Below are 25,533 nucleotides of genomic sequence, written 5' to 3' on the forward strand. Positions count from 1 at the left end.
TAGTTATTAATGTAATACCCGTATTTCTTATTGGATTCCTAAAAAACAACATTTATAATGAATTTAATAATTTTTTTAGATTTTTTTTAAGGTTTAGTCAGTCCGATTCGGCCGATTCATTGATCCGGATGGGTTTTTGGGGTGCCGGATCCGGTTTTAAACCACTGACTAAGACTCTAAAATACCCCTAAAATAATACTAAAATTTCAAAAATACTCACATGAATAGTAACACGTGAGTAGTATTACGTGAACAATTAACTGTGAACAATATCATGAATAGTACTCATGAATAGTAAATATAAAAATATAAAAAAATCCTAGAATCCTAAAAGAATTTAAAATCCTAAGAATAAATCTTAAAAATAAAATCAAAATATGAATCATTTTAATTTTTTAAAAATAAATATAATTTTTCCCTTCTTCACATACCTAGCATGAGCATTTTTTATTTTTGTATGCGCCGGGGGGGGGGGGGGGGGGGGGGGGGGATGTTGTTGGGAACTATATAAAGGGGTGAACCCCCTTCTCATTAAACACACAATTAAAGCCTATCCCTCTCATGTTGTTTTTCACTGCTCCATGCCCAAGAATTTCTCTCTCATCCATTAAGTTCTTCTCTTTTCCCTCTCTCTCCAATGTGGCACACCTATTTTCACGAGTCGATGAGCAACCACGAAGGCTTATCGAGCCTTTATTTATAGAGTGTAGAGTAATAAAAAGGCCTAGAGGGTTTATACCCTGATGATATGCCCTAATTTATTCCTAAGGCCATAAATCCTAGTTGTATCCGTCTGTTTTCTAAAACCCAAGTGGGAGGGGTATTTCCTAGACAAGCTTTCCAGCTCTAAAATTTCAGCCAGGCCAATAGAATCAATCGTTCAGAAAATTGGATGTGGGATGTACCAAAACCTGTGGGGTAACCCTAGCACATGAGTAAGTCTTCCCAACAGTTTATTTTTATTTTTTAATCATATTTTCATACTCATTGTGAGATTTTAGGAATATTATTTGTACTTTATTTGTTAGTAGAAGATTGTTTTTTATTCCTAAATTGTATTATTTATTTTTTCAATAAAAAGAAAAATCCTAAATTGTATTTAGGGTTTTAATTTTCATTCATAACAGTGTTTTGTGGCACTTATCAATAGAATTCAGATTCATTAATACGGAAAAAAAAGCGTCTTAAAATTGAGTAGAAACCCCTCTAATGTATTTAAAAACTAAATAAAAATCTATTTTTTTGAAAATAATCTGGTAATTTTTAGATGCATTCTAAAATTTCAGATAAAAAATCCCTTAAATAATGTTTTCACCCGAGGGTAAATGTACACAAAAGAAATTAAGGTACAATGATGGTAATGCTCACATGTATTTTATATGAAGGGCACGGTTAGCTAAGTCCGGACATGTAGAAATGCAGGCTTGATAATAAATATATTTTTTAAATATAATTTGATTTTAATATTTAGAGAATATATAACATTTAAAACATGGAAATTATGAATACGAAAAGAATAAATAAATTTTAAAAACTAAAAACAATAATTCTATTGAGAACCGTTTCAAAAAAATAATAATTCTATTAAAAAAACATTTGGACCGTTAGTTTGTTTGAAGTGTTGTTTAGATGAACCACGGATGCTTTATACTTCTTGACTGCATATCGTACAAATGCCGTCCAGCGCGCATGAAACATGTTCTTATATGAAAGCCTTTACCATTCAGCACGACGTCGTAATTGAGTGCTTGCAACGTGTAAACCGTGCTTTTGGAACGTGCAAATTCCCCTAAGCGTGTTACTAATGAACACCCTGGAAGTGAGGCAAACCTTTACGTGACCCGACCAATCAATATTGTTTAGTTACCCCCGGTTTCAGCCGTAGATGGCTGCGATGACTTAAGTCACGAGCTAGTTCTCAATGGCCAAATCTTGATCAAATGGCTCATAATTTTTTTTTTTTTATTTTATTCTACAAATAATATTGAAACAAAACTTAGAACATGCATAGATTTGACAGGAACGCACATGATAAAAATAATAAAAATATTTCCGATAAAAATTATCAAAATACCCCCAAAAACTTACTTGGTCATTTAGTTTTCCATCGAATATTTATTTTCTATTTTTCTAAGTTCGTCCATGATAGGACTCATAGATATATATATATATATATATATATATATATATATATATATATAAGGAGTAAATTCAATACGCCCACTGGCCGCTACAGTAAATGCCAATGGTTCAGATTGAATCTGTACCGATCTGACGCTCACGACCTATTTTCGTAATTGAATTTTAATTTTTCCTCTATAAATCCAAATCACTTGAAAATTTAGATATATGTTCTTTTCCTCAAAGCACATCTAATAAAAATATAAAAAAAATAATCCGCAAAAATAAAATTCACCAAACTACCCCCAAAACTTTACAAGTATATTTTGATCAATTTTTTTCATGTAAAATATTTTATTTATATTTTTTGAAAATTCACCTATTTTTGATATACACACGTTCCAAATTTCAAATCATTCCGATTTGTAGAAAAAAATTTAAATTCAAACACTATCAAACATCTAAGATCGTCAAATCGGCCCAGATTCAACCTGAACCGTTGACGTTTACTGTAGCAGTACGCCATTGGGCTGACAAGATATTTTCCCATATATATATATATATATATATATATATATATATATATATATATATATATATATATATATATATATATATATATATATATACCTTAAGCCTTAAAAGAATTTTTTTTTTTTTTAGATGGCTTTATTATCATTAGATGAACAATGTTTAAAAAGAAAAAAATAATTTTGAATTTGTAAAAGCTAAAATCTTGAAAATCCCCAAATGAAAGGTCGAAATTCATTGCTGAAACAGCCTCATTTTAACCACATCTAGGGATCAAATTGAATTAGTTTTTTTTTCTGGATCAAATTGAATTTTTTTTTTTTGGAATTGATTATTGAGATGAAGAGTGTGTGCAAAATTTTAAGACAAATACCACAAACATGGTTTTTTAATAATGTGATTGCATCATACTGTGATACAACCATTGCATGAAATCGCTGCCCATATATATATATATATATATATATATATACACGGGAAATAATATCACGTCACCATGTCATTATTATAATATAATGCGAAAAAGAGCACGAAAATTTTAACATACAAAAAGTCGTGACATGGAGAGCTTGTACAACGCAAAGTTTTACATGTGGATGGGAAGGTTTCCGATCCCCACCACCAAATAAAAGGGGAAAAACATGCCGCAGCTTCTTGGATTAGTGGTTAGGGCCCTATATAGCAATACGTTGCTTGGTTAGAGTCAGCAGCATACCCATCCCACAAAAAAAATAGAACAAAATTGGTGAACAGAACCCATTGTAAGATTAATCAGTTTCACATTGTAATTCCATATCAGTCGCTGATCATATCGCCAAATGCACAAGAGGAATATCCATATTGCCTCAAAATAGACGTCCAAATTTTCAGAATTTCAAGTCGCTAAATTTCTCTTTCCAAAATTGAGGACATAGGTTGGCCCTTATTTTGAGAGGTCCCCAGAAATTGACCCACTTCTCATGCCTATCAATCCTCAATTTCCATTTCAATAATGGGATGAATGTTGAAGGCCAAAGAAGAAAGCGGCATACCTCGCACAATGCCTCCATAGCCCACCTTGATTCTATGACAGAGAAGTAAGAGAACATCCCAAAGTGCCGTCCTTCCCTGAATAGCATCACCAAGTCAGGCAAACATAGGATCCCACAAACATGGAAATATTATCAAGAGGATTAAAACATGAAAATAAAGGAACATGGTCAGCTCTGATCGAAACAAACTCCAAAATTCTTCAAGAGCACCTTCATGCCCAATGTCATACATCTAAGTTGCAGGCTTATTAACTACAGAGCCTCTGCATGAGGCTTCTAATATTTATTTGAACCCTACAAAGACCTTGACCAGTTGTTTATTCTTGCGAAACATGAAATGTAGAAGAAGACCACAAGCTCTTCATACTTCCAACTACGAATCCCCTGAATATCAAGTTGGCTATGAGGTCTCTATATGACTCTTGATGTCCTCTGAGTAGAGGAGGCAATTAACCTATATGGAATGTCTCAAGTTGTTGCTTTCCTGCTTATCTACTAGCTGGCATCAAATCAAGGACCTCAAAGTTACAGGAACATACACCATATGAATGAGCAATTATAGCTTCGAATATAAGGCCGACTTGAATCCCTATGGTTTCTACTATCAGTCCAGGCAGTCTTTACCACAACAAACAGCATTCTCTGAGCTTGAGGGTAATTTTTGGTCTCTTAGAAGGGAAAGTACACCCTAATCCAATGTTGTGGAATATAGTACGCCAAAGGGGCATCCACCATCCATTCCTGACGATGGCTTGTGACAGGGACATTCTAGACGCACAGTTAATCTCCAGCATCCATGATCAAAGTCCATGCCCCCATGGGTTACTGTATATCATCCTCCACTGCGTTATACTTTCCTTCTTGAGAATCCAAGGCGGAAGTGAGTTGACTACCTAGTTACATTTTCCTTTTAACCTAGTTCATGAAAATCCTGCTTAGCCAAGAGTTTAACAGTTGGTCCTGCTTATTTCAGTATTTATCTAATGCACTCTTTCAGAGGTAAAGCTGACTCTCTCGTTTTGGAGGAACACAAAACTAGCGGAATGTTGGATGTCGGTATACTTTGAAATGGTATAGGAAGAATAAAAGGAATTCTTGGAAGTTCTGGGATAGAAAGGCTTGTGGCACCTGCTAACAATCCTGCAAAGTAATCATGTCTGGAGGATATATAATAATAGCGAACGAACAAGAGGGCAAAGAAATTAATGACGAAAGCTCATTGATCAATCCCCAGGTAGGAGAGAGATCCAAAATTTGCGGTCACTGCTAAGTAACATATTTTCTTGAGAAATTTTATCCCTTTATTTAAGAATTCTGCATTAACGACCCATTTAATGGAACGATATGAGGAAGTGAATAGTCTACGGAGGAAACTAATGAAGGATGCATGTTTCCAACTAAGTTTTGAAGTAACAAAGGTGGAAATGGCAGATTGAGGCAATTTTAATTGTGGTGTACCACTGATCTATGGTGCATTTATGATGGACCCAAGTGATGCACGCCAATGTCTGATAATAAATATTTAAAATCACAAATGAACTAATGGGATAATATCCATTCTCAAAGTTGCTTCAGGAAACCCCAGTTCTTGATGGAGACTTAAGTCGAATGCAATATTATTGATGGGAAGCCATGAAGTATAATGTTTTATACTTTCATGAAACATCTTGTGTTGGAACAAAACAGTCTTCAGAACATTGGGAAAACTTGTTGGACCTTTGCAAGAGTAGTCATGGCTAGTTAACGGAGGTTATAGGATAATCCAGACTCACTTGAATCAAAGTTAATATTTCAGGTAAAGTTGGACCTATAGGGAATGGCATGACAAGACTCCCTCAATAGAGTATTGTAGATATTCTCTTCACATTCATTTAGCAAGAGTTCCCATCGGCGTCGTTGTTTCATATTAGGAGGTATAGCTTCTGAAATCACCAATGCTAACATAAAAGAAAATCATTTATTCTTCAATCTCATATCCTCATTATGACAAAAACGATCCCTTTACGATCAAGTAAGACTACTGATTATACGACAAAGATAATAATAGTGATGACCATACATTTCAATATCACTACAAATGCTTTGTCCTAAGCTCAGGGACTTGAATTCAAGTGAAATATTGTTGTCAGATCTACTGAGAATCATCTGTTTCTCCCTATTGCCCTCATAAAGAAATTCCTTGATTGCGGCTTCTTTTTTTTTGTGGAGTAAATGTTGACAGTTGTACTTATGTAAAGAAGGAAGTGTAGATTCCAAACAATGGAGACCCAAGGGGCAGGCGCCCTATACGATGCAAAAAACAGGCATGCAAAATGGCGCTCTGTAAATCAAAAGTATGGCTAGATTAACCCCTGAAGGACAGCAAAACTCAAACAAAAGAGAATGAATGACATAACACCTTCTTTGGTGCGGGAGTTAGCTTCAGAGCTGGCCTCCCACCATCTATGCTGAAATGTGGTATATATATGCTTGCATAGATCAAATATGTGGTCAAAGATGTGCTCAAGATGCCAAGAGCAGGAGGAGACACCGGCCATTCACGAAATCGCATTTTTGGAGTTGCCTTCTACAACCAAGGAGTTCCCCCATTCCAGATCAAAATCTTTTGAAGGGACAAGGTTTCAGCCATTGTCGAATCAGTGTGCCGAATGAACCTTGAGTAGGAAGAGAGTATTTTGATTATGGTCTCCAAATAAACCCCTGAAACCCATCAGTCCAGGCTTGCTGAGCGGGAAGAGAGAGTAGTTTGATTATGGTCTCCAAATAAACCGCCGAAACCCATCAGTCCAGTCTTGCTGAGCGAGCAACCAATGAAAGCTTGATCTGACCATGTCCCAGTGGTCTCTAAAAGGAAGACCGGGAAATTTGTAGTGGCCTTGAATTCAACACAGTTTTCCAATTGTTGAATAAGTCTTTGGTGACCATTGCTTTAATGCAATCATTGAGGGGATTGGTTGCACGCTCCTTGCCTTCAAACGTAATAGCATTTCTTTCAATCCACAACACCTAAAGCACTGCTGCAATTCCTACCCGCCAAAGGAAAAGGCCACTTCCGAGAAGAGGTGAGAAAAAGGCTTGAAAAAGGTCGACGGTTGATCTGTGGCAGAACCCACGACCACTGAAAGATATATAGCACGTCTGCCCATACAGCCCCAGCCACTTTAAAACAGAGGAATACATGTTCATTTGTTTCCTAGGCTGCTTTCAACATAGGACATCGATTGGAAATAGGTACACTCCATCTTTGCATTTGGTCAACCGTGAGAGATCTTTTAGAGATGGCAATCCAGCTGAAGTGTCGGATTTTGGGGGAATGGATTTCAGCCATTCTCTTCTGCCCAGCATAAAGAAGAAAAGTTGAAGGGGTGGGTGTTTTAATGTGCTAAAGAAGGATGAGACTCTGAATGGGATGGAAGAGGAGAGACACTGTAGAGTGCCATGCGATCAAGGATCTTGCATTTGAAGTGCCATTGGGTAGCTGAGCCGAGAAAACAGAATGGTACTTATGCCTAAACACCGCCACATGGTTCCTTTGTGTGGCAAAACGCCACCAACATTTTCCCAGAAGGGTCATGTTACATTGCCTTACCACCCTGCAAATTTTATTCTCCCCTCTTCCGAACCAAAGAAAATTCCTCATTAGTCTCTGCAATCAGACCGCCATGGAGGCGGGCATCAGAAGTAGCGACATTTGATACAGAGGACATTTGAGAGAGTGTAATTGATTAGGTTATGCATCCAACCATAGATAGGAAGCTCCCTTTCCAAAGGGCCTAGTTTGTGATTGAGGGCGTGGAAAGCACACGATCCGATCAAATCTTTCCACGTTGGGATCCCAAACATGTTTCTTGGGTGTACCCATTCGAAAGGGAGGACCTAGGTATTTGGTGGGCAAAGATTCAACAGTGTAGCACAACTTTTTTTGCATGGGCTTTTATTGATTGGCTATCTGTGGTTTTTTTGGAAATTGTTAACATTTTATTAGTGAAGAGGAATGTATATGTTGCAAAAAATGGCTACCCACAAGTTGGGAGCTCTATAAAAAAAATCACCCAAAGGGTGTCTATCGACAAAAAATGCCTTTACAAGCATAAAAGCCAAAAAACAAGGGGGAATATAAAAGTGTGATCGAGCTAGTTTTCCGCCTTGCTTAGCTAGATCGTCTACTGCTTGGTTGGCCTAGTGCCAAGTATGCACCCATGAGACCTGTATAAGCCTATACAACTCGAAGATCTCGTCAAAGACCGATATGAGTCTCCAAGGTTAAGGTGCCTCTCTGGAGGCCCAGATGATAACATTTTTTAAATCGTCTTCCACCACGAGGGAGGAACTCCAACAGGGGTTGACAGTTTTAGGCCTTCCAATAAGGCGAGGGCTTCAACTATAGTTGAGTCGGCCAACCAATAGGCAGGGCAAAGGAAGATAGGGTGGTCCTTTGTGGTCATTAACGATTCCGTTGATGCCTGCCCGGCATGGGTTTCCCAAGGAGCAACTGTCAAAATTGAGCTTGATTTGGCCAGGCTCCGGTGGGCGCCACAAAGAGGCGTGAGGAATACGATGAGGCTTGAAATGAAGGATCATAAGCCAATTGAGAAGGAAGTCAATTGAATACGACAGTAGCAGCACATTCTGAGAAGACGATCCTAAGGAAGAACTGAATTCTGGGAGCGGTGAAAGCATGCCATGCCTTGGTAACAATGGGGTGAGGCAAGGAGGGAGAGGGCCAAGGGTTGTCAAGCACACTATTAAAGGAGGCCATTGAGAACTCCCCGTTAGGGGTAGGTCCAAATGATGGAGTCCATTCCCTAGGCAGAGAGGTAGATAGGGTGAAGAATAGCTGAGAGCTCAAGAAAGGAAGGGAACTCACTCTCGCGGAGGGTTTTGCAAAAAATGGGCTTCCAAGCTCGAGATGAGCCTAGATAAGGGAAAAGGTCGACCCCCGAGGCATTAAGGTCACAAGCGAGGCAGAAGAGATTGGGGAAGCGAATCCTCTAGGGCATGTGACTAATACAGAGCTCAGACCAGAAAAGGGTTCTATTCCGTAAAGAGGGTGGAAGCGGATGTGGCAAAAAATGGGCTAGATAAGGGAAAAGATAGACCACTGAGGCATTAGGTCACAGGCGAGGTATAAGCGATTGGGGAAGCGAATACACTAGGGCATGTGACCGATCCAGAGGTCAAACCAGAAAAGGGTTCTCCTTCCGCAGCGAGGGTGGAAGCGGATGTGGCCTTTGAAGGGTTTTAAGAACTGAGTGAGAGATCTCCAAACCCCCGAAGAAGAATTGTAGATATTGATTTCAGGGAGCCAAGAGGCATGATTGATGCAGTATTGAACGTGTTGCTAGAGGTGCCCCTCTTGGGTGGTGAGGCACCACCACCATTTGCCCAAAAGGGATAGGCTATTGGATTGGAGGTTTATAATTCCCAAACCACCAAGGGCCTTGGGCTTGCAAACCGTTTGCCAAGAGATGAGGTGAATTTTGTTGGGTTCTTCTGAGGCAGACCAGGGGAAGTTGCACATCAGTTGATCTAAGTGATGGGCAACCACTGCGGGCATATGGAAAAGGACATCTGATAAGTGGGGGCATAAGAGAGGGTGACTCTGCCTACCAGAGATAAGAATCTCCCCTTCCAAGCGCCAGTTTTGCGGTTGAAGCGATCTATAATGTGGTTCCATTGGCTGAGTTTGGATTTGCCGTGGTAGAGGGGTAGACCAAGTAAGTGGAAGGGAGGGAGTGCACACTACAACCTCATTTGGCTGTGAGGGCGGTGGTGAAGAGGGGGTCAACAGCCAATCCAATCATTTTTTATTTGAGCAGGTTAACCATAAAGCCTATGGCCAATTGGAAACATTTGAGAAAGAGTAGTTGTAAGGTCCCGGACTTTTCCGGTCATTGATCCTGTTTACAGTTTGATTCGTATTAATGCTTATCTCAAGTTTCTTTTTGATTTGTTGTATAACCTCTGTCTAGTGTTTTGAGTAGTATCGTGTTATTGTAGGGATCGTGGGCTTTCCGACGGTACAAAAATCGCTCAAATCCGAGCAACCATCAAAAAGCCATGATCTGTACCCCAAATTTTTTTTCCCGCACACATCCCAATGCACCGTGCATGCATCCCCATGCATGCATACACTCTTGTGTGCACGAATCCCCATGAAAACTCACCCATCCCAATGCACATAATTACATCATGCATGCCCCCCACACAATGATTACACACATGCCCTCTCTCTCCTCTCACATGCTCTCTCTTCATGCATGCCTTCTCTCTCCTCATGCATGATCACTTGAGTACCACGTGGCACATGCGTGCTTCCACCCCCATCATTGTGTTCCTCATGCATGCCTCCTCTCTCCTCATGCATGATCACTTGAATGCCATGTCGCACATGCATGCTTTCACCCCCATCATTGTGCATGCATGATCAATTGAGTGCCATGTGGCACATGCATGCTTCCACCCCCATGCTTATATACACTCCCCATCCACTCATAAATTTAGTTTTCTCTCTCTCCTCACCTCTTCACTCCCTCACTTTCCCCTCTTTCCCCCTTGTTCTTCTGCTTCACCCTTAGTCATTAAACTCCTCCAAGCCCATCAACCCCCCTTAAGCCTTAAACCTCTGAAGCTTGAACCCAATCTACTTGAAGCTTGGCAACCGAAGTGGAGCTTGTAAAACATTTCATCTTGAGGATTTCGATTGGAGTAGGTGAGTAGATTTAGTTTCCATGGTTTCATGCTTATGTTAATGCATGTTTCCTTACCTAATTAAAATGAAAAATTCAAGTGTCGGTGTGTGTGAGTGTAGGTGCATGGTTACTAAAATTCTGTTAAAGTGTATTATGATTTTCAGAATTGTAGTCCCTGTTCGAGAGATTGTTAGGGTACCTTAAACCTTGCCTTAGACCAAGAATTTTGGTGGGTCAGTATTATATTGAATGTATTTCCACATGGAAAAGACCCGTTCTTAATATCTCATTTAATTTGAAAGCTATGAACTATTTGCTGAAGCATGTCAGATCTGTGAAATGAAATTCTAGGGATTTAACATGTTTTTGTGTGAAGATTTTAACTGACTAAAATGTAGTAGAATGAGGTCAAACCACTTTTAAATGTTAGATTAGTCTAGTTTAAAATTGGTTTTGGGCTCATAATAAAATTCCTTATGGTTTGAAAGTTATGGTCATTTTTCAAATAGGGTGTCACCTTGGATTTTCTACTGCGCAAAACAGAAATTTCATCCGAGAACATCAAATAGTTTGACAAACTTTATACCAATATTTGGGGAAACTTCCTATATGAAAGTTCTATTTTTATGAATCTAGATTGTCATAAATTGGTTGCAGGGTTAAATGATATTTAAATTTAAAGATATGCCTTTAAAGGTGGACAATGTTCATCCTAGAAAACCAGAAATATGACATAGTGATGTCTATTGCATTGATATATAAAATGATATTGACATGATAATGTCTCTTGAATTGATAAGAATGATAATATGACATAGTAATATCTATTACTTTGATATATAGCATGCTATCGTCATGATAATATCTCTTGAGCTGATAAACATGATAATATGACAGTGATGTCGATTGCATTGATATATAGCATGATATTGACATGATAATGTCTCTTGACTTGATAAGCATGATAATATGACAGTGATGTCTATTACATTGATATGTAGCATACTATCGACATGATAATGTCTCTTGAGTTGATAAGTATGATAATATGACATAGTGATGTTTCTTGTGATTATATGTATAGCATGCTCTGGACATGTTGATGTTTTTGGGATTATATGTATGACGTGCTTCTAATATGATTCGTGTGAATGGAGACATGGTTCTATTATATGATCCATGAATGGTGACATGCTTCTGATAAGATATGTGTGCATGGTAACATGCTTCTGATAAAATATGTGGTAACATGCTTCTGACAAGATATGTGTGCATGATGTGAGCATGGTAACATGCTTTTGACAAGATATGTGTGCATGGTAACATGCTTCTGACAAGATGTGTGTATGGTATCATGCTTTTGATAAGACGTGTACATCGTAACATGCTTCTGATAAGATACGTGTGCATGGTAACATGCTTTCAATAAGATAAGTGCACATGGAAACATGCTTCTGTTATGATCTGATAAGATATTTATGCTGGCAACTGTGATCTTTCCCTGCTCTCTATGATAGGATGAGAGTTAGGAGTGTGTGTGTTTGGGTGGTCGCTCCCCCAAAACTTATGTGAGGCACTACTCATTGGGATCCCATTAGTAGTGTAATGCTCTCTCGCCATAAGCGTACTGAGAGGGTCATGTCTTGCAAGGCCAGTGCCTATCAAAAGCCCAAAACGCGTTGAGGACCGTGTGCGTGTGTGAGGCACTACGCAACAGATTTACCCGTTGGTGGTGCTTCTCTCCTGGTTGTGATGGTAGAGGCTCTCCGCATCAGGATTTGATTGGCCTAATGAGTGGGGCTTCTACTTCAAGAGTTAGTTGGTATCTCTTGATCTTGATTATGCTTGTTACATACATGCCTAATTGTTTTGATCTGTTATTATGCTCATGCTTGAATGATTTGATCGACTTCTTATTACAATCATATTTGACTAATCTAATTAGTTATTACTCCATGAAACAAATCATGCATGACACATTTGTTTAAATATGAATTTGACACATGACTCCATGTTTTGTAACACTTGCATAAAACCCTGATTATTGTCATGATATAATATTTGTAAGCATGAAAGCATGGCACCTAGATCTTATTTGTTGGGCTTTACAGCTCACTCTTTTAATTTTTCCTCCATGTAGAGTGATAGCCAGTGTGATTAGAGTGGCGTGTCCTAGTGGTCACGCTTGGGGTCCCTTACTTCACTTCTGTTGAAGCTCCATTTTACAATATATGTTTTGGTTGGCAGTCTAGCCATATAGTCCATTTTGATTTGGCAATATGTCTTGATGTTGGGCCTTTTGTGCCTTAGACCTATATGTACTATTTTGGACTGTTATATATATTTTGAGACTTGTTTGTCCAGCGAACTATGGTTATGTATATTGTGTTTCATTTTTCGTTTCTTTTTGTGATTGGCTTTGATACTGAAAATTCCTTCTTTTTCGAAGTGTTGAGCACTCCAACCCGAGTGGCACTCACTACCTGTAGTCGTGAACCCACACCCTATGGTCCTCTAGCAGGCCCGAGCTTAGCCCTCTGTGGGTCCGACAGGGACGGTAGGGAGCAGGGTCGAGACAGTAGCAGGGAGTCCACCTATTATGATGAAGCACCGCAAAAAAGGATGGTGTCATCCACATATTGGAGGTGGGAAACAGTGGGGTCGGCATTTGTGATCCTGAATCCCTCCAACAGACTGTGATGATACATCCTAGTGATTGATCGACAGAGAGAATTATGGGGGAGAGGGCAGAGCCAAAAGAGCGAACCAAGCTCTTCTTGAAGGGGGATCCGGGGCCCTTGATGTTCCATACAAGGAGATTCATGACAAGGCATCAAGAACAAGGAGTACGTCTTGAAGAGCGTCTGGGGGTGGGGTGGGCTGCAGAGGGTGCAGCCGGAACAAAGGCGCTAGGGTTAGAGGATGCGCCCAAATCATAGTTTACCCCAAAGATGACGGTGTGGGGCTCTCTTTGGCCTTTCTTTTTACTTACTTTAAAGCGAGATTGGGTGTTAGAGTGAAAGAAAGCCTTGACGTCTTCTAGCGAGCCATCAAACTTGAAGCCCACGATCCTCATAATTTGGTTGATGTCTCCCTCGGCCATATCCATGTTGTTGACAAAGCTCGAGCCCACTGAGAGGGATGATTGAGAGGAAGAGGAGATCGAGACGGAATCCAGAGGCAATGCGACTATTTTAGACTTGGCCAATTTTATCTTGAGTCCCATTGTAACCTCAAGACATCTTAGGTAAAGCCTCAGGGCATCCATTTGTTGTTGAGTAGCGTCATGAAGTATGAATGCATTGTCATATTTGCAAATGGTAAACAGCCTTCTCCTCATTTTTCTAGTATGAAACCTTCCAAAATGCCTTGATGGTACAATCTATCTGATCTACTGGAACTATGCAAATAGGAAGAGGAAAGAGCACACACCCCCCCCCCCCCCTTCCCTCCCCCCCCTTTGCCAGAGATCCCTTGACCCTTGAGGGAAAGTAGCCTTTGGGCAGCCATTGATGAGGATAGAGAAGTAGGGCACTGAAACACCCTCTCATCCAAAGTCTCCATTTCTCCCCAAAGCCCATTCTAGCCAATAGACCATCTAGTAGAGTCCAATCCACGCCAAGGAATTTTGCTAGGTGCCTCGAACGAATGCATCATGGGCCAAAAGAGCCCCATCTAAGATTTATCTGTCCTTGACAAAAGTCCCTTGATTTGGAGAGATAAACCATAGGAGGACTTCTCTTAGGCAAGAAGCAAGAACTTAAGGGGGAGTTCATATGAGTTGTTGAGTAATCTTATTGATCTACCTTTATGGATCCTACCTCTATGGTGAAACTCAATGAACAAAAAATATTTAGGCACATTGTATCCCAAAAACTGCCTGAATAGGTTCACTGGTCAACCATCAGGCAAGGTGCTTTGTCCTGTCCTTGGCTGCCTTCAGAATTTCAGCCTCTGTGAACGGCCACTTGAGCCACACTGCCTGCTCAGTGGATAATGAAAGTGAGTTCTACCATATTCAGTTTAGGGGCTCTCTCGACAGAGAAGAGTCTGCTGAAAAATTTAATGATAGCACACTTATCTCTTAGGTTGGGTGTACATGCCGGGTAACGGTATTGTAGCGATGTTTGCGATGTTCACAATTAGCAATCTTGTGGAAAACTTTGGTACTTCTGTCCCCGAGTTTAAGCCAATTTATTCTGGACCGATGTACCAGAATATTCCCCTACTTTTGAGGATTGTCAGGTAGTTCACTTTTTGGTCCTTTCCTCCTGCGTAAGCGTTCTGGATTCTTCAAGGATTTCTAGTTTGTTGATTTTTCTCAAGATGGACTCTTTAGATGATCTGACATTGCCCAGAAGATGCCTGCTCCATTATTTAACCAAGGTCTTCAGCAATTGTACCTTCTTTTGGAGATGGAAGCCAGCCCATTGATTGACCAAGAAAGAGTTGCACCACTTTGGGACTAGGCTGAGGAAGTTTGTTTCTTCAAACAAGGAAAGTTTGAATCTAAACAGGCATTTGCCTGCCAATCCTAGAGAAGTATCAAGTAGGATTGATTTGTGGTCCAAGGTAGGTTTCAGGAGGACAAAGGAATGGGTTCCCAGGAATAATTCATCCCACTCTATAAAAGTGCGTAAGTGGTCCAACCTAGAGAGGCTAGGGATTTCAGAGTGGTTCAACCAAGTGAAGTCTAAGCTATTGAAAGGAATATCCATGCGACATCTGCCATGCTTGCAAATCTAACCTCACTGTTTCGCTCAAAGGACCACCTTTTGACATTGAAGTCAACCCCCATGCACCATGGGCACGTGTGGAAGTAACTCTATCTAATTCATCCCATAGCAGGTTTCTAATAGTGGGTTGTTGGGGCTGTAAACAGCAGAGAATTTCCAGGCACAGCTATAGGAAATTCTGGACCAGACATGGCGACCAAGAAGGAATATTTTTTCGAAGAAGGACGGTTGAGTTAGACAACCCAAATGACTCCTTAGGCATCTTGTGAGTCTAGGTCATCCCATTGGCAAAGTTCACATTTCCAAATCTGGCAGACCATAGGAAGAGTGAGGCTGGGTACCGGAAGAATGTCTGGTGAGTGCTTGTTACAAAAATCCAGAATTGCCTTCTTCCTTATGGGGTCTCGAAACCCCATATATTCCAACCGAAATCTTCATAGAATGAACTGGAGGTTGGAGGATGAAGCCAGACACCTAGGGAACTAAGAAAGCAAGTTCAAGAAGGCATAGGCGGCCGCCTAGGTGGTTTGGGCTATGGGCCGCTTAAGTGCTAAGGCGGCCGACCAAACCCAAAGGGGGCCAGTGTTGCCTTTATTTTAAAAAGGTTGGATCCCCCACACCTCCCCCCAATTTATTGTATATAGAATTGTCGTTTTTATATAATACATTGTTAAGATGTTGAAAGCACTAAACAAACAAACATTTACAACTTTAGACTTTAAATTATAACTCAAAAGCAACATTAAAAGATAAAATCAACTTGAGATGTCCTTCAAATCTCACAAATCAGAAGTCACTCACAAATCACAAAAGTTTCAAAAGTCATTAGAAAAAAGTCACATCCGACCAACAAAGGCCATAAACTACAAAAACCCTTCTTCACCCCATCAAATATGATGAATTCAATTATGAGCTTAAGTTTCATCATCAGTAGCAACACGAGGTCGACGTCCAGCATACAATCCACCTGAATCTGATAATGATGCCAAGCCATCATCATCAGAGTCATCCTCCTCCTCCACATAGAAACCTTCTTCCCTTGTCTCCTCTGAGTCTACATCCTCCTCTTCCTCCAAGATCGTCGTCCTCCAACTTGTCTGCACCTTCTTCTTCCCCTTCCCCTTTCCCTTTTCTTGGGCCACTTCCTTCCCCTTTCTTTGTGTTTGGGATCTAGCAGATCTCAGAGGCCTCGATGCCAAACCAGCTGCCTCTTGCACTTGGGTCCATGTCAAGCTCTCTCCCTTGAATACAAGCTCATCCCCAGCATCGGGCTCAACCAACCACTTTCTTGTTGGATAACCTTTCACAAGTATGAGGTCTTCAATTTGAAACCGATCTAGATGGCGCTCCTTCAAACCTTTGATTGTACTGAATGAAAACAAGGTCGTTCAATCTCTTCTGCTCGAGTCTATTTGTCTACCGTTTCCATATTACAATTCTTTACTTTAAAAAAAAAGTATCGATAAAGTTATTGTCGTAAATTGATAGGAGATGAGGCTGAGGATAAATAGCATATTCACCATAAGGTGCTGAAGTTGCACTCGCAGCCGGACAATGTACAAGTCAAGTTCAATATCTGTTGCACCATCTTTTGTAAGTTGGGGGCAGTTTGTCCATGGTTGGCCCACCAAGAGGCTATAATACATTTAACAATAACAATAAGTAGAGTATATATATATATGGAAAACTCTTAGAAAGGCCTATAGGCGAAATTGAATAGTATTTCGCTTGCCACGGACATGTTGCGGTTTTGCCCTAAAAACTGTCATGGATCTACGGGAGCCATGGCGGTTTCCCATGTTTCTTTGCATGAAAATATACCGCCACGGACATGCTATGTCCGTTGCGGTCTTTTAATCCACACTGTTAAAAAAAATTGGACGGCACTGAGCCTATGGGTGAAAACACTGTTCATTTTCGCCCATAGGTGTTGCGTAGTGGCTACCTATATATATATATATATATACACATTCCCAATTATGTACTTGGGAATACATTCCCAACTATATCCACAAACTTTATGAAGATGTGAGTTAAGAATCAATGGTACACAAACTTTATGAAGATAAATACTCCTAAGCAAAGAATACATAAAAGCGGTGAAATATCAATTACAAGCCAATTCACATATGAAACATTTCTAACTTTTAAACAAACTACTAATTTAACTTGCAGAGTAAGATATACGGAAAAACTTACATATGACACTTACAACAGCTAGAAAATAATTTCCACTCGGCTGGACAATAGTGGGGTAGTGAGTCCCAATTACAATCACACATATATCACACTCAAAATCGTTCTTAAAAGATGTAACCTGGTTGGTTGGCCAGATATACAGTAGAAATTAACAGTAGAGAGAGAGTAGAGTAACAGTAAATAGGTTGCAGAGATGAAGAGGTTATAGAGAAGTAGTTGCAGAGAAATAGTGGCAGAGATGGAGAGAGTAGTAGTAAATAGGTTGCAGAGATGAAGAGGTTACAGAGAAGTAGTTGCAGAGAAATAGTGGCAGAGATGGAGAGAGAGGGTAGTAGTAGTAGAGCTGCAAAGACGAAGACGAAGAGATAGGGTTGTAGAGAGGTAAGTGGAGACTGAGGGAGAAAACTCGTAGCCCTCTGAAATGAGCCTCCTCTTCCCTTTTATAGCCAGCGGATGTGAAAGAAAGATTTCAAGTCCACTACAGTGTCTGAGGATGCCTGTGGTGCTGGATAGGTCCCATGGATGTCAGTGAAAAGACCAAAAGGTGTGAATACTAAAAGGTGACAAGACAAAAAGGTGAATAGTGAAAAGGTGACTATTCTGTCGGCAGGGACAATTTTGTCGACAGGAACTATTTTGCAAGACTCGTGTGCAGTCCCATCCTGAATAGTATTTTAATTGTTCATCCTCTTTGGGATAGTCCGAACTCTATGTCTTCATTTTCCTGTGCGTAGTCTTCTTCATTCTATGTGGACGTAGACATTGCTTCTTCTTCTTCATCGAACATTTGAAACAATTTTCTTTTGAGTTCTTCTTTCGTAGCAGTACGATTTTGTTGCCTTATTTAATTAATATAGGTGGTCATATTAACTTCTTCTTTTGGGGGTGCAAGTGTACTTTTTTCAATTTTGTATTTTTGGGATTAATGGTCTTATTTTCATATACATCCCACCATTTTATGTATATTTGTCTTCCGAGTTCGGGAATGTATTCCCAATTATTAGTATAATCTTCTGTTAATTGATAGGACCATTTCATAATCCATGGACTTGATATAGAGCCATGAAATACATATGAAGGTCTATTCTGGTATCATTATTATTATATTCTATGAATTTCCGTTGAGAAGCTTGGATATTAAGTGGTAATATTTCTGTCCCCGAGCCCCATAATCGGAACCAATTTGTAAACCAGTTTGGGAATTCTCCCACTATTGGTATCTTTATTTGTATGAACCATGTATGAGAGTTGTTATTATTTTAAAAGGCAAATACTTTATGCCAGGCTGTAATATATTCAAAGTATTGAAAATATCTATTAGTAAATCCTTCTGATTGCATTTTTCTTGGTTTTGAAGGTTCCATACCCCAGTCTTTATACGAAAGTATTCTTCGTATCTGAAATTTAGAGTAGGCTATCATATTTGTACTTTTTTTATAGAAATGGACCAATGTAATTGATCCTGTTTCCAGGTAGATAGCTTCATAATATTCTCTGGTCTTATCCCCATAGTTTGGATGTATATGGTTATTCATATAAATATTTGCTATTTCATATGGATCATTATCTCTATGGATTTCTATTACCATAATTGGTATAAAAGAGGTTTCCAAGAACCTACTTTTTTCTTCTATTGATGTTGTTATTGGTATTGGTTTAGGCGAGAATGTTATTTCTTGCGCTTGTTTTTTAATTATTTGATTGGGTGTTATTGGTCAGGTTGAGGCTATTAGCGCTCTACTTGGTACAGGGAATACTTCCATTTTTCCTTTTCCCTTGCTAGTGCTAGTGTTTGCCATCATCCTCTCCCCCCTACAAAAACTCACGAGGTAAAAAATCAGGAAGATAATTAGTATTTCCGGTAATGTGTTCAATGTTAAATTCAAATGAAGAGAGTATACCTTGCCATCGAGCAAAAATTTGCTTGGAAACTAATTTTTTGACATCTTTTTGAAGAATATCTCGAGCAGCTTTACAATCCGTGCGGATAAGAAATTTTTTATTGAGCAAGTCACTTTGGAATTTAGTGACACAATGGAAAATAGCCAGAAGTTCTTTTTTAATCGTTGAGTAGTTTTGCTGTGTTGGATTCCAAACTTTAGAAGTGAATCGTACCAGTTGTTCAGTATTTTTAATTTTCTGTTTTAGGATTCCTTCCAATCCTATCTCCGAAGCATCACATTCAATTATTTTGAAAGCAACAGGGTTTGAAAGTGTAAGACAAGGTAATTTTTTGGCTTTTAACTTTATTTTTCTTACTGCCATCATATGAATGTCGGTCCATTCAAGTGGGTTTTTTCGAAGTCTTTGAAATAATGGTTTAGCATCAATGGCTAAATCTTTAAAAAAATCAGCAATATACTTTAGACAACCCAAAAACCTTTGAAGTTCAGTTTTATTTGTGATGATATCTGGGAATTTATTTGAAAATTCAATAGCCCTATCAATCGGGACTATGCTACCTTGAAAGATATTGTGTCCTAAAAATCTCATTTTTGTCTGACAAAGACTAATCTTTCTTGCTGAAACGACTAGTCCTGCAGATTTTATTGCCTTAACAAAAATATGTAAGTGCTTAAAATGTTGTTCAATGCTTTCAGAGAATATTAAAACATCATCAATATAAACAATCATAAATTTTTTATAAGGGTTGAAAATATCATTCATAATGTTCTGGAATTCTGAAGGAGCATTTTTAAGACCAAAAGGCATTACGTTCCATTCATATTGCCCAAAAGGGACATTAAAGGCAGTCTTATATTTATCCTTCTCAACAATTTGGATCTGCCAATATCCAGATTTTTTAGAAAAAATACAGGCATTTACCTGCCTATCTAACAAATCTTTTTTATTGGGGATAGGGTACCTAACCCATCTTAATGCTTTATTATGCGGTTTATAGTTTATTACCAACCAGGGAGCTCCTCTTCCTATTTCAGAAGCTTTTTCCACGTAGAACGCTGGGCAACTCCAAGGAGAGGAACTTTTTCTAATAAGCCTTTTCTGCAATAGATCAGCAATCTCTTTTTTGCAAATTTCTAAGAGTCAGGGGTTCATTTGTATTGGTCTAGCCTTAGTAGGGATTTTATTTTCATGAAAATCAGTTTCATAGGGTAGACTGACAATATGCTTCTTTCTTTCCCAAAAAGCATTTGGTAGTTCAGCACATATTTCTCTTTCAATATTATTTTTAATATTTTCTATTATCCTTTTATTCTCAGGAAGTAAGAGCTTAGCTTCTATCTGTTTATCTTTAATTTCTTCTTTGAGAAAATATAAAAAAATTTCTTTATTAAAAATTGTTTCTTTGATATTGTTAATTTCTCAAGTCTTAGGTTTCTCAAGAAATTCAAATTTCACATTATGTCCTTCTATATTGGCTTCAATTCCTGTACTATCAATTTTTATTGGGTATAGCATGTTTAAAAATGGTGTTCCCAGGATTACAGATTGGCTTAATCCTTTTACCATAATAAAGGGGAACTCAAAGCAATTTCCATTATTACATACTGCAGCATTTGAAAGTTTATAATTTATAATCATCTTGCTACCATCTGCTGTATTTAAGACTTGAGTCGTCTTACTAAAATATTTAGTAGGAACTAGTCCTTCATTTATGCAATTCAGGTCTGCACCTGAGTCTATTAAAGCAAGGGTCTAGAAACTATATTCTTTATGAACAATTATCTTTATCATAGTGAACCATTTTTGGGTAATTACTTTGTCAAGAATACTAACATAATTACAATCTTGTACCATATTAGAAGACTCTGGTTCATCTTTTACTACCTTAGGAGGAAATTCTTCTACTACCGGGGGTAGAGGCTTTTTTATAATTATTTATGATAGCATTAAATTCTATTTCATCGTCTGAATTGCTAGGACTATCTTCAGGGTTGGAGGCCAACTCTAGAATTTGTACCCTATTTTTTAGTTTTATTAGTTCATCACGAACTTCATTGATTTCATGTCTTAGTTCAGAGACTATAGGTGCCTTATGATTATTATTATTTTTGTCTTCGACTCTCTTAAGAATTTTTGCAAAACTATAGTCCTCTTGTGTGCAAATTAAAGGAGAAGAGGGCTTTTTATTTATTTTGGCTATGTTTATATATTGGACTAGAGCTTCTCGCTTAGTCTCAGAATCAGTTATTTTGTTTATTATATCTAGGATTAGATTTTCTTCTTTAGTAAGGGTATTGCAGAAACAATTAGTATCAGTATTATCATGACCTGAGTCTGAGCTACTGAAAATCAAATCTTCGTTTTCTATTTCTCCCGTCAGTATTTCTAGTTCAGAACAAGAAGAACTATCAAAAGACTCCCTACTTATTTGTAATATATTAAACAGTTGATCTCTAATATTATCATCTAATTGTAGGGCATCTATTTTTTTCTTTATTCTGCATTCATTCTTATAATGGCCTACTTTTCCGCAATTATAACAAACAGGTATCCTACTTTTTCCCCTGGTACTTTTAAAATTATTATTTTTTGGAGAAAATTTCTTAGAAAACTTGTCTTTACCCGAAGTTTTATTGGTTCCTGGTTTATTGCTATATTTTCTACTTTTATATTTTCTTTTATCAGCGTCTTTGGAGGAAGGCATCGTGTTAAATCCAAACTATTCACAAAAATCTCCTAATTCTTTTCTTCCAGTCATTCTTTGCTTCTCTAGCTGCATTTTTAATTTTAGATCTATACAAAGAGCAAAGCCTTCTGCACAAATTTCAGCCGAGAGTTCACCTAATGTATATAAAGAATAGGGTATTAATCCTTCATGCTTATTTTTCAATCCAGTTTTGACCTTCTCGGCAAAAAGATGTGGTAACCCAGCTATAAATTTTTCCTTCCAATAGTCCGATTTACTCTCTTATCTGGAAAGGAGTCTAAAGAAGAATACATCTTTATACCACTTATAGTGGGATAGTGTCGAGCACCTAATATTAGAAACTAGGTCTTCTGATCTAGCATCAAGTAATGCAGTACTTCCCACAAAATGGAGAGTAATAGTATATATTAGAGTATTAACTGCATCACTTTCATTATTTACTATATCTTGGCCATATTCATTTTTGGTTGCCTACTGCTTCGTAGCAGTTAGTATTTCGTTTTTTGCATTTTCTTTCATATGGAAATCCCACCATCCCCTTAGCCACCCTGTAAATCCACAAATAATGGCCTTTGGCTATTTCTTGATCATGATTTTCACTTATTTTACACGCAGTTGCGTACATAGTCATATGCTTCATTAGATCAAGTATTTAGTTCTCTGACATTCCATCAATATTCCAATTTACAATGGATCTCCCTGAGTAAGATACAGAGCTGATAATCAAATCTTCTTCAAACTGGAGATCTACAAGAGTAGGCCTAGGATAATACATTCTGGTTAGAGAAGTTGGTCTTATTTTTCTTCCATAGTCTATTCTATTGACTTCTTCTTTAAAAGCCTGTTCTATTTGCTGGATTTCATTATTACATAAAGATTCTTCTTGAAGCACCATGGCTCCTTGATCAGTAGCTACTCCTTTCCCTTTTAAGCTCAGTTTTGCCAGTTTCTTTACTAATTCATCAATCAATTCTTTATTATCGTCTTTTTTCTTTATTCCTTGAAGGCTAAACTGTTCTTTATTGAGCACTGGAGGAGGTTTGAACAAAAGAGCTTTTTTTCGTTAATGTCGATTGTATTATTTTGAGGTTTAGCAATAATATTTTCTATTCTCGTTGTTTGCTTTCCAATAGTCTGAAGGCAAAGATTGGTATAATTATTTTGTTCAATAATATGAGGTATGGCATCTATTTTATGAGTATGATGTTCTGTCTCTTTTGGAATAACTTTATAGGGAGAAGCTTTAGTTTTTGGTTTATCTTCTAGTGCTCCTTTAAGTTGAAGGCTCTTTTCAGGAGGGTGAATACTATGCACTTCTTCTCCTTTTGTTGTATGGAATTGGTATTTCCTTTTCTTTTAGAGCATATCTTAACCAGTCAAAGAACTTTAAATTCTGTTTAGCTTTCTTTATGGATTTATTGAATTTTTTATGAAATGCATCCAACAATTCTTGGGGAAATTCAGCCAGATACCATTCTCGTATCTCTTTATTTTCTTCAGACAAGAAGTTGTCCATGATTCCTTCTTTATCTATTTTGAATTTTTCTTCTTTCTGAAGAGTAAGGATATTAAAGTCTAAATCAAATGGTGTGGGTTCTTTATCTGAAGAGCTCGGTTCATATATATATATATATATATATGAGAGTGGATACGCCCACTAGCTGACTGCTACAGTAAATACCAATGGCCCAGATTGAATCTAGGTCGATCTGACAATCACGACCTTTTTTTGTGTTTGAATTTTAATTTTTTTCTATAAATCCAAATCACTTGAAATTTTAGCTGTATATTCTTGTCATCAACGCGCACCTAATAAAAATATAAAAAAAATAATTCGCAAAAACAAAATTGACCAAAATACCCCAGAAACTTTACAGGGGTATTTTGGTCAATTGTTTTCATGTAGTTTTTTATATTTTTGAAGATTCACCTATTTTTTATGTACATACACTCCAAATTTCATATCAATGCGATTTGTAGAAAAAAATTAAAATTCAAACACTACCAGACATTCGGGACCGTCAGATCGGCTCAGATTCAATTTGGGTCGTTGGCGTTTACCGTAGCAGTACGCCCTTGGGCTGACAGGATCGTTTCCTTATATATATATATATATATAGGGTGCGGATTGTATAGAGCCGAGGCTCTAAACAATCAAATTTGAGCCCACCTTCAAATAGTGTCGAGAAATATGATTTCAATGCCGGAAAGGTTTGTGATAACCTTAAATTATATTTTCAAATTTAGTTATACAATTTAAAGCTGCAAAAATAGTATAGATTGATCAGATCTATAAAAGCTTGAAAATCTTAAAAATCGACGGTCGAAAAATACGTTACAAGATGCACTATTTCCAAAACTTGAAATTTATTTTTTCTCATGTCCATACATCTTGATGTCGAGATGATCAATTTGATGATATTCGGGCATCAAAACAACCTCTTGTAGTGAATGTTTTGAAGTAGGATCTAATTTGATTGTTTAGAGCATAGGCTTTATATATATATATATATATATATATGTGTGTGCGTGTGTGTGTGTGTATATGTGTGTGTATATATATATATATATATAGATATATATATATATATATATATATATATATATATATATATATATATATATGTAAATTTAGAATTTGGAAAATTGAAATGACAAATCCATCTTCAACTTACATGTATATATCTTTGTCCTTTGCCTGACTGCGATGTCCATCCCAAGTGTCCCATTGAATAATGGTATAAGTCAAGTTCCATGGCCACTTTGTCTTGGACATCAGAGTCGAGGTGGAGCCTCACATTGCACTTGTTGAATGCGACCATGATAAAATCCCTTTTCTCTATCTCAGGGTCAGAATAGAAATAAGCAGGGTTGAGAAAATACTCTGCTAAGTGTAGGGGTCTCTCCAACTGCAGATCCCACTTGCCATCAATAATTTTCAGATGGGGCCATATTGTTTTTCATCTTGCTTCAAGTTATTCTTGATTTCTTATCAAGCAACCTCCATTGCTTTGAAAATATACCCCATTGTCGGTTCCTTTTTGCTATTAACAAGGCGAAGCACTTTCAAAAGTGGCCCAAAAATATCAAGGCAAAACTGAACCCCACTCTAAAACCCGGTTGACATAATAATGTCATGAACCTTGTTTCCCTTGGCCTCCATAGACCACTTGCTCCCCTTCCATGCTTTAGATACAAACATGGTTCACAAATTGTCATTTAGTTTATTCAAAGAATCTAGAGACAAGAATGAGGTGGCAAACCTGGTGACCCCCGGCCTCACCTATAAAATCCCTCATAGCCAAAACATGGGTGTGGCTGTAAATAAAAATTGTCAAAGCTTTGGCTTTTTTAGTATCTCATGCACTGATTTCTTTTCACCAATCTTTTCAAGAATGAAATCTATACAGTGAGGCACGCAAGGTGTCCAAAAATGTGCGGCTTTGAAACCTCCAATAATCTAACAGCTGCCATATTGGCCTTAGCCATATTTGTGACAACCTGCACAACATTTGCCGCCCTTACCTCTTCAATGCATTGATTCACAACACCATATATGAAAGGTGCATCATGAATCTTCTCGGATGCATCAATGGACTTCAAAAAAACAG

The 25,533-nt window shown here is 38.0% G+C and overlaps 2 protein-coding genes across 11 annotated transcripts in view; both read right to left on the reverse strand.

Moving 5' to 3' along the window:
• Nucleotides 1-3,165: 3,165 nt before the first annotated feature.
• The window catches only part of LOC18440450 (cytochrome B561, amino-terminal protein), a 43,612-nt gene continuing 21,244 nt past the window's right edge, over nt 3,166-25,533 (reverse strand). For all 10 annotated transcript variants that reach the window (XM_088874308.1, XM_088874307.1, XM_006850593.4 and 7 more), the window contains one exon: nt 3,166-3,759. In XM_088874308.1, coding sequence (XP_088730434.1) covers nt 3,716-3,759 — 44 coding nt within the window. In that variant the 3' untranslated portion in view covers nt 3,166-3,715. The remainder of the gene's footprint in view (nt 3,760-25,533) is intronic.
• On the reverse strand, nt 12,769-25,344 carry LOC110007794 (uncharacterized). Its single transcript, XM_088874309.1, has 3 exons — nt 24,598-25,344; nt 16,632-16,746; nt 12,769-16,479 (listed from the first exon to the last, which is right to left on the reverse strand). The coding sequence occupies exons 1-3, from the start codon at nt 24,635-24,637 to the stop codon at nt 16,026-16,028; spliced, it is 609 nt and encodes a 202-aa protein (XP_088730435.1). The 5' UTR covers nt 24,638-25,344; the 3' UTR covers nt 12,769-16,025.

The sequence above is a fragment of the Amborella trichopoda genome, chromosome 8 (genome assembly GCF_054954075.1).
Source record: "Amborella trichopoda isolate Santa Cruz 75 chromosome 8, AtrichopodaSantaCruz75HAP2 v2.0, whole genome shotgun sequence".
In the NCBI taxonomy this organism is placed as follows: Eukaryota; Viridiplantae; Streptophyta; class Magnoliopsida; order Amborellales; family Amborellaceae; genus Amborella; species Amborella trichopoda.

Excerpts from the sequence above, each read along its gene's own strand:
- LOC110007794 (XM_088874309.1), bottom strand. The coding sequence starts at position 24,637 with ATGGACATCGCAGTCAGGCAAAGGACAAAGATATATACAT. Across the intron at positions 16,747-24,597 it reads AAGGACAAAGATATATACAT|CCTCTTGGTGGGCCAACCAT; the intron begins GTAAGTTGAAGA and ends AATGTATTATAG. Across the intron at positions 16,480-16,631 it reads TGCAACTTCAGCACCTTATG|TACAATCAAAGGTTTGAAGG; the intron begins GTGAATATGCTA and ends GTTTTCATTCAG.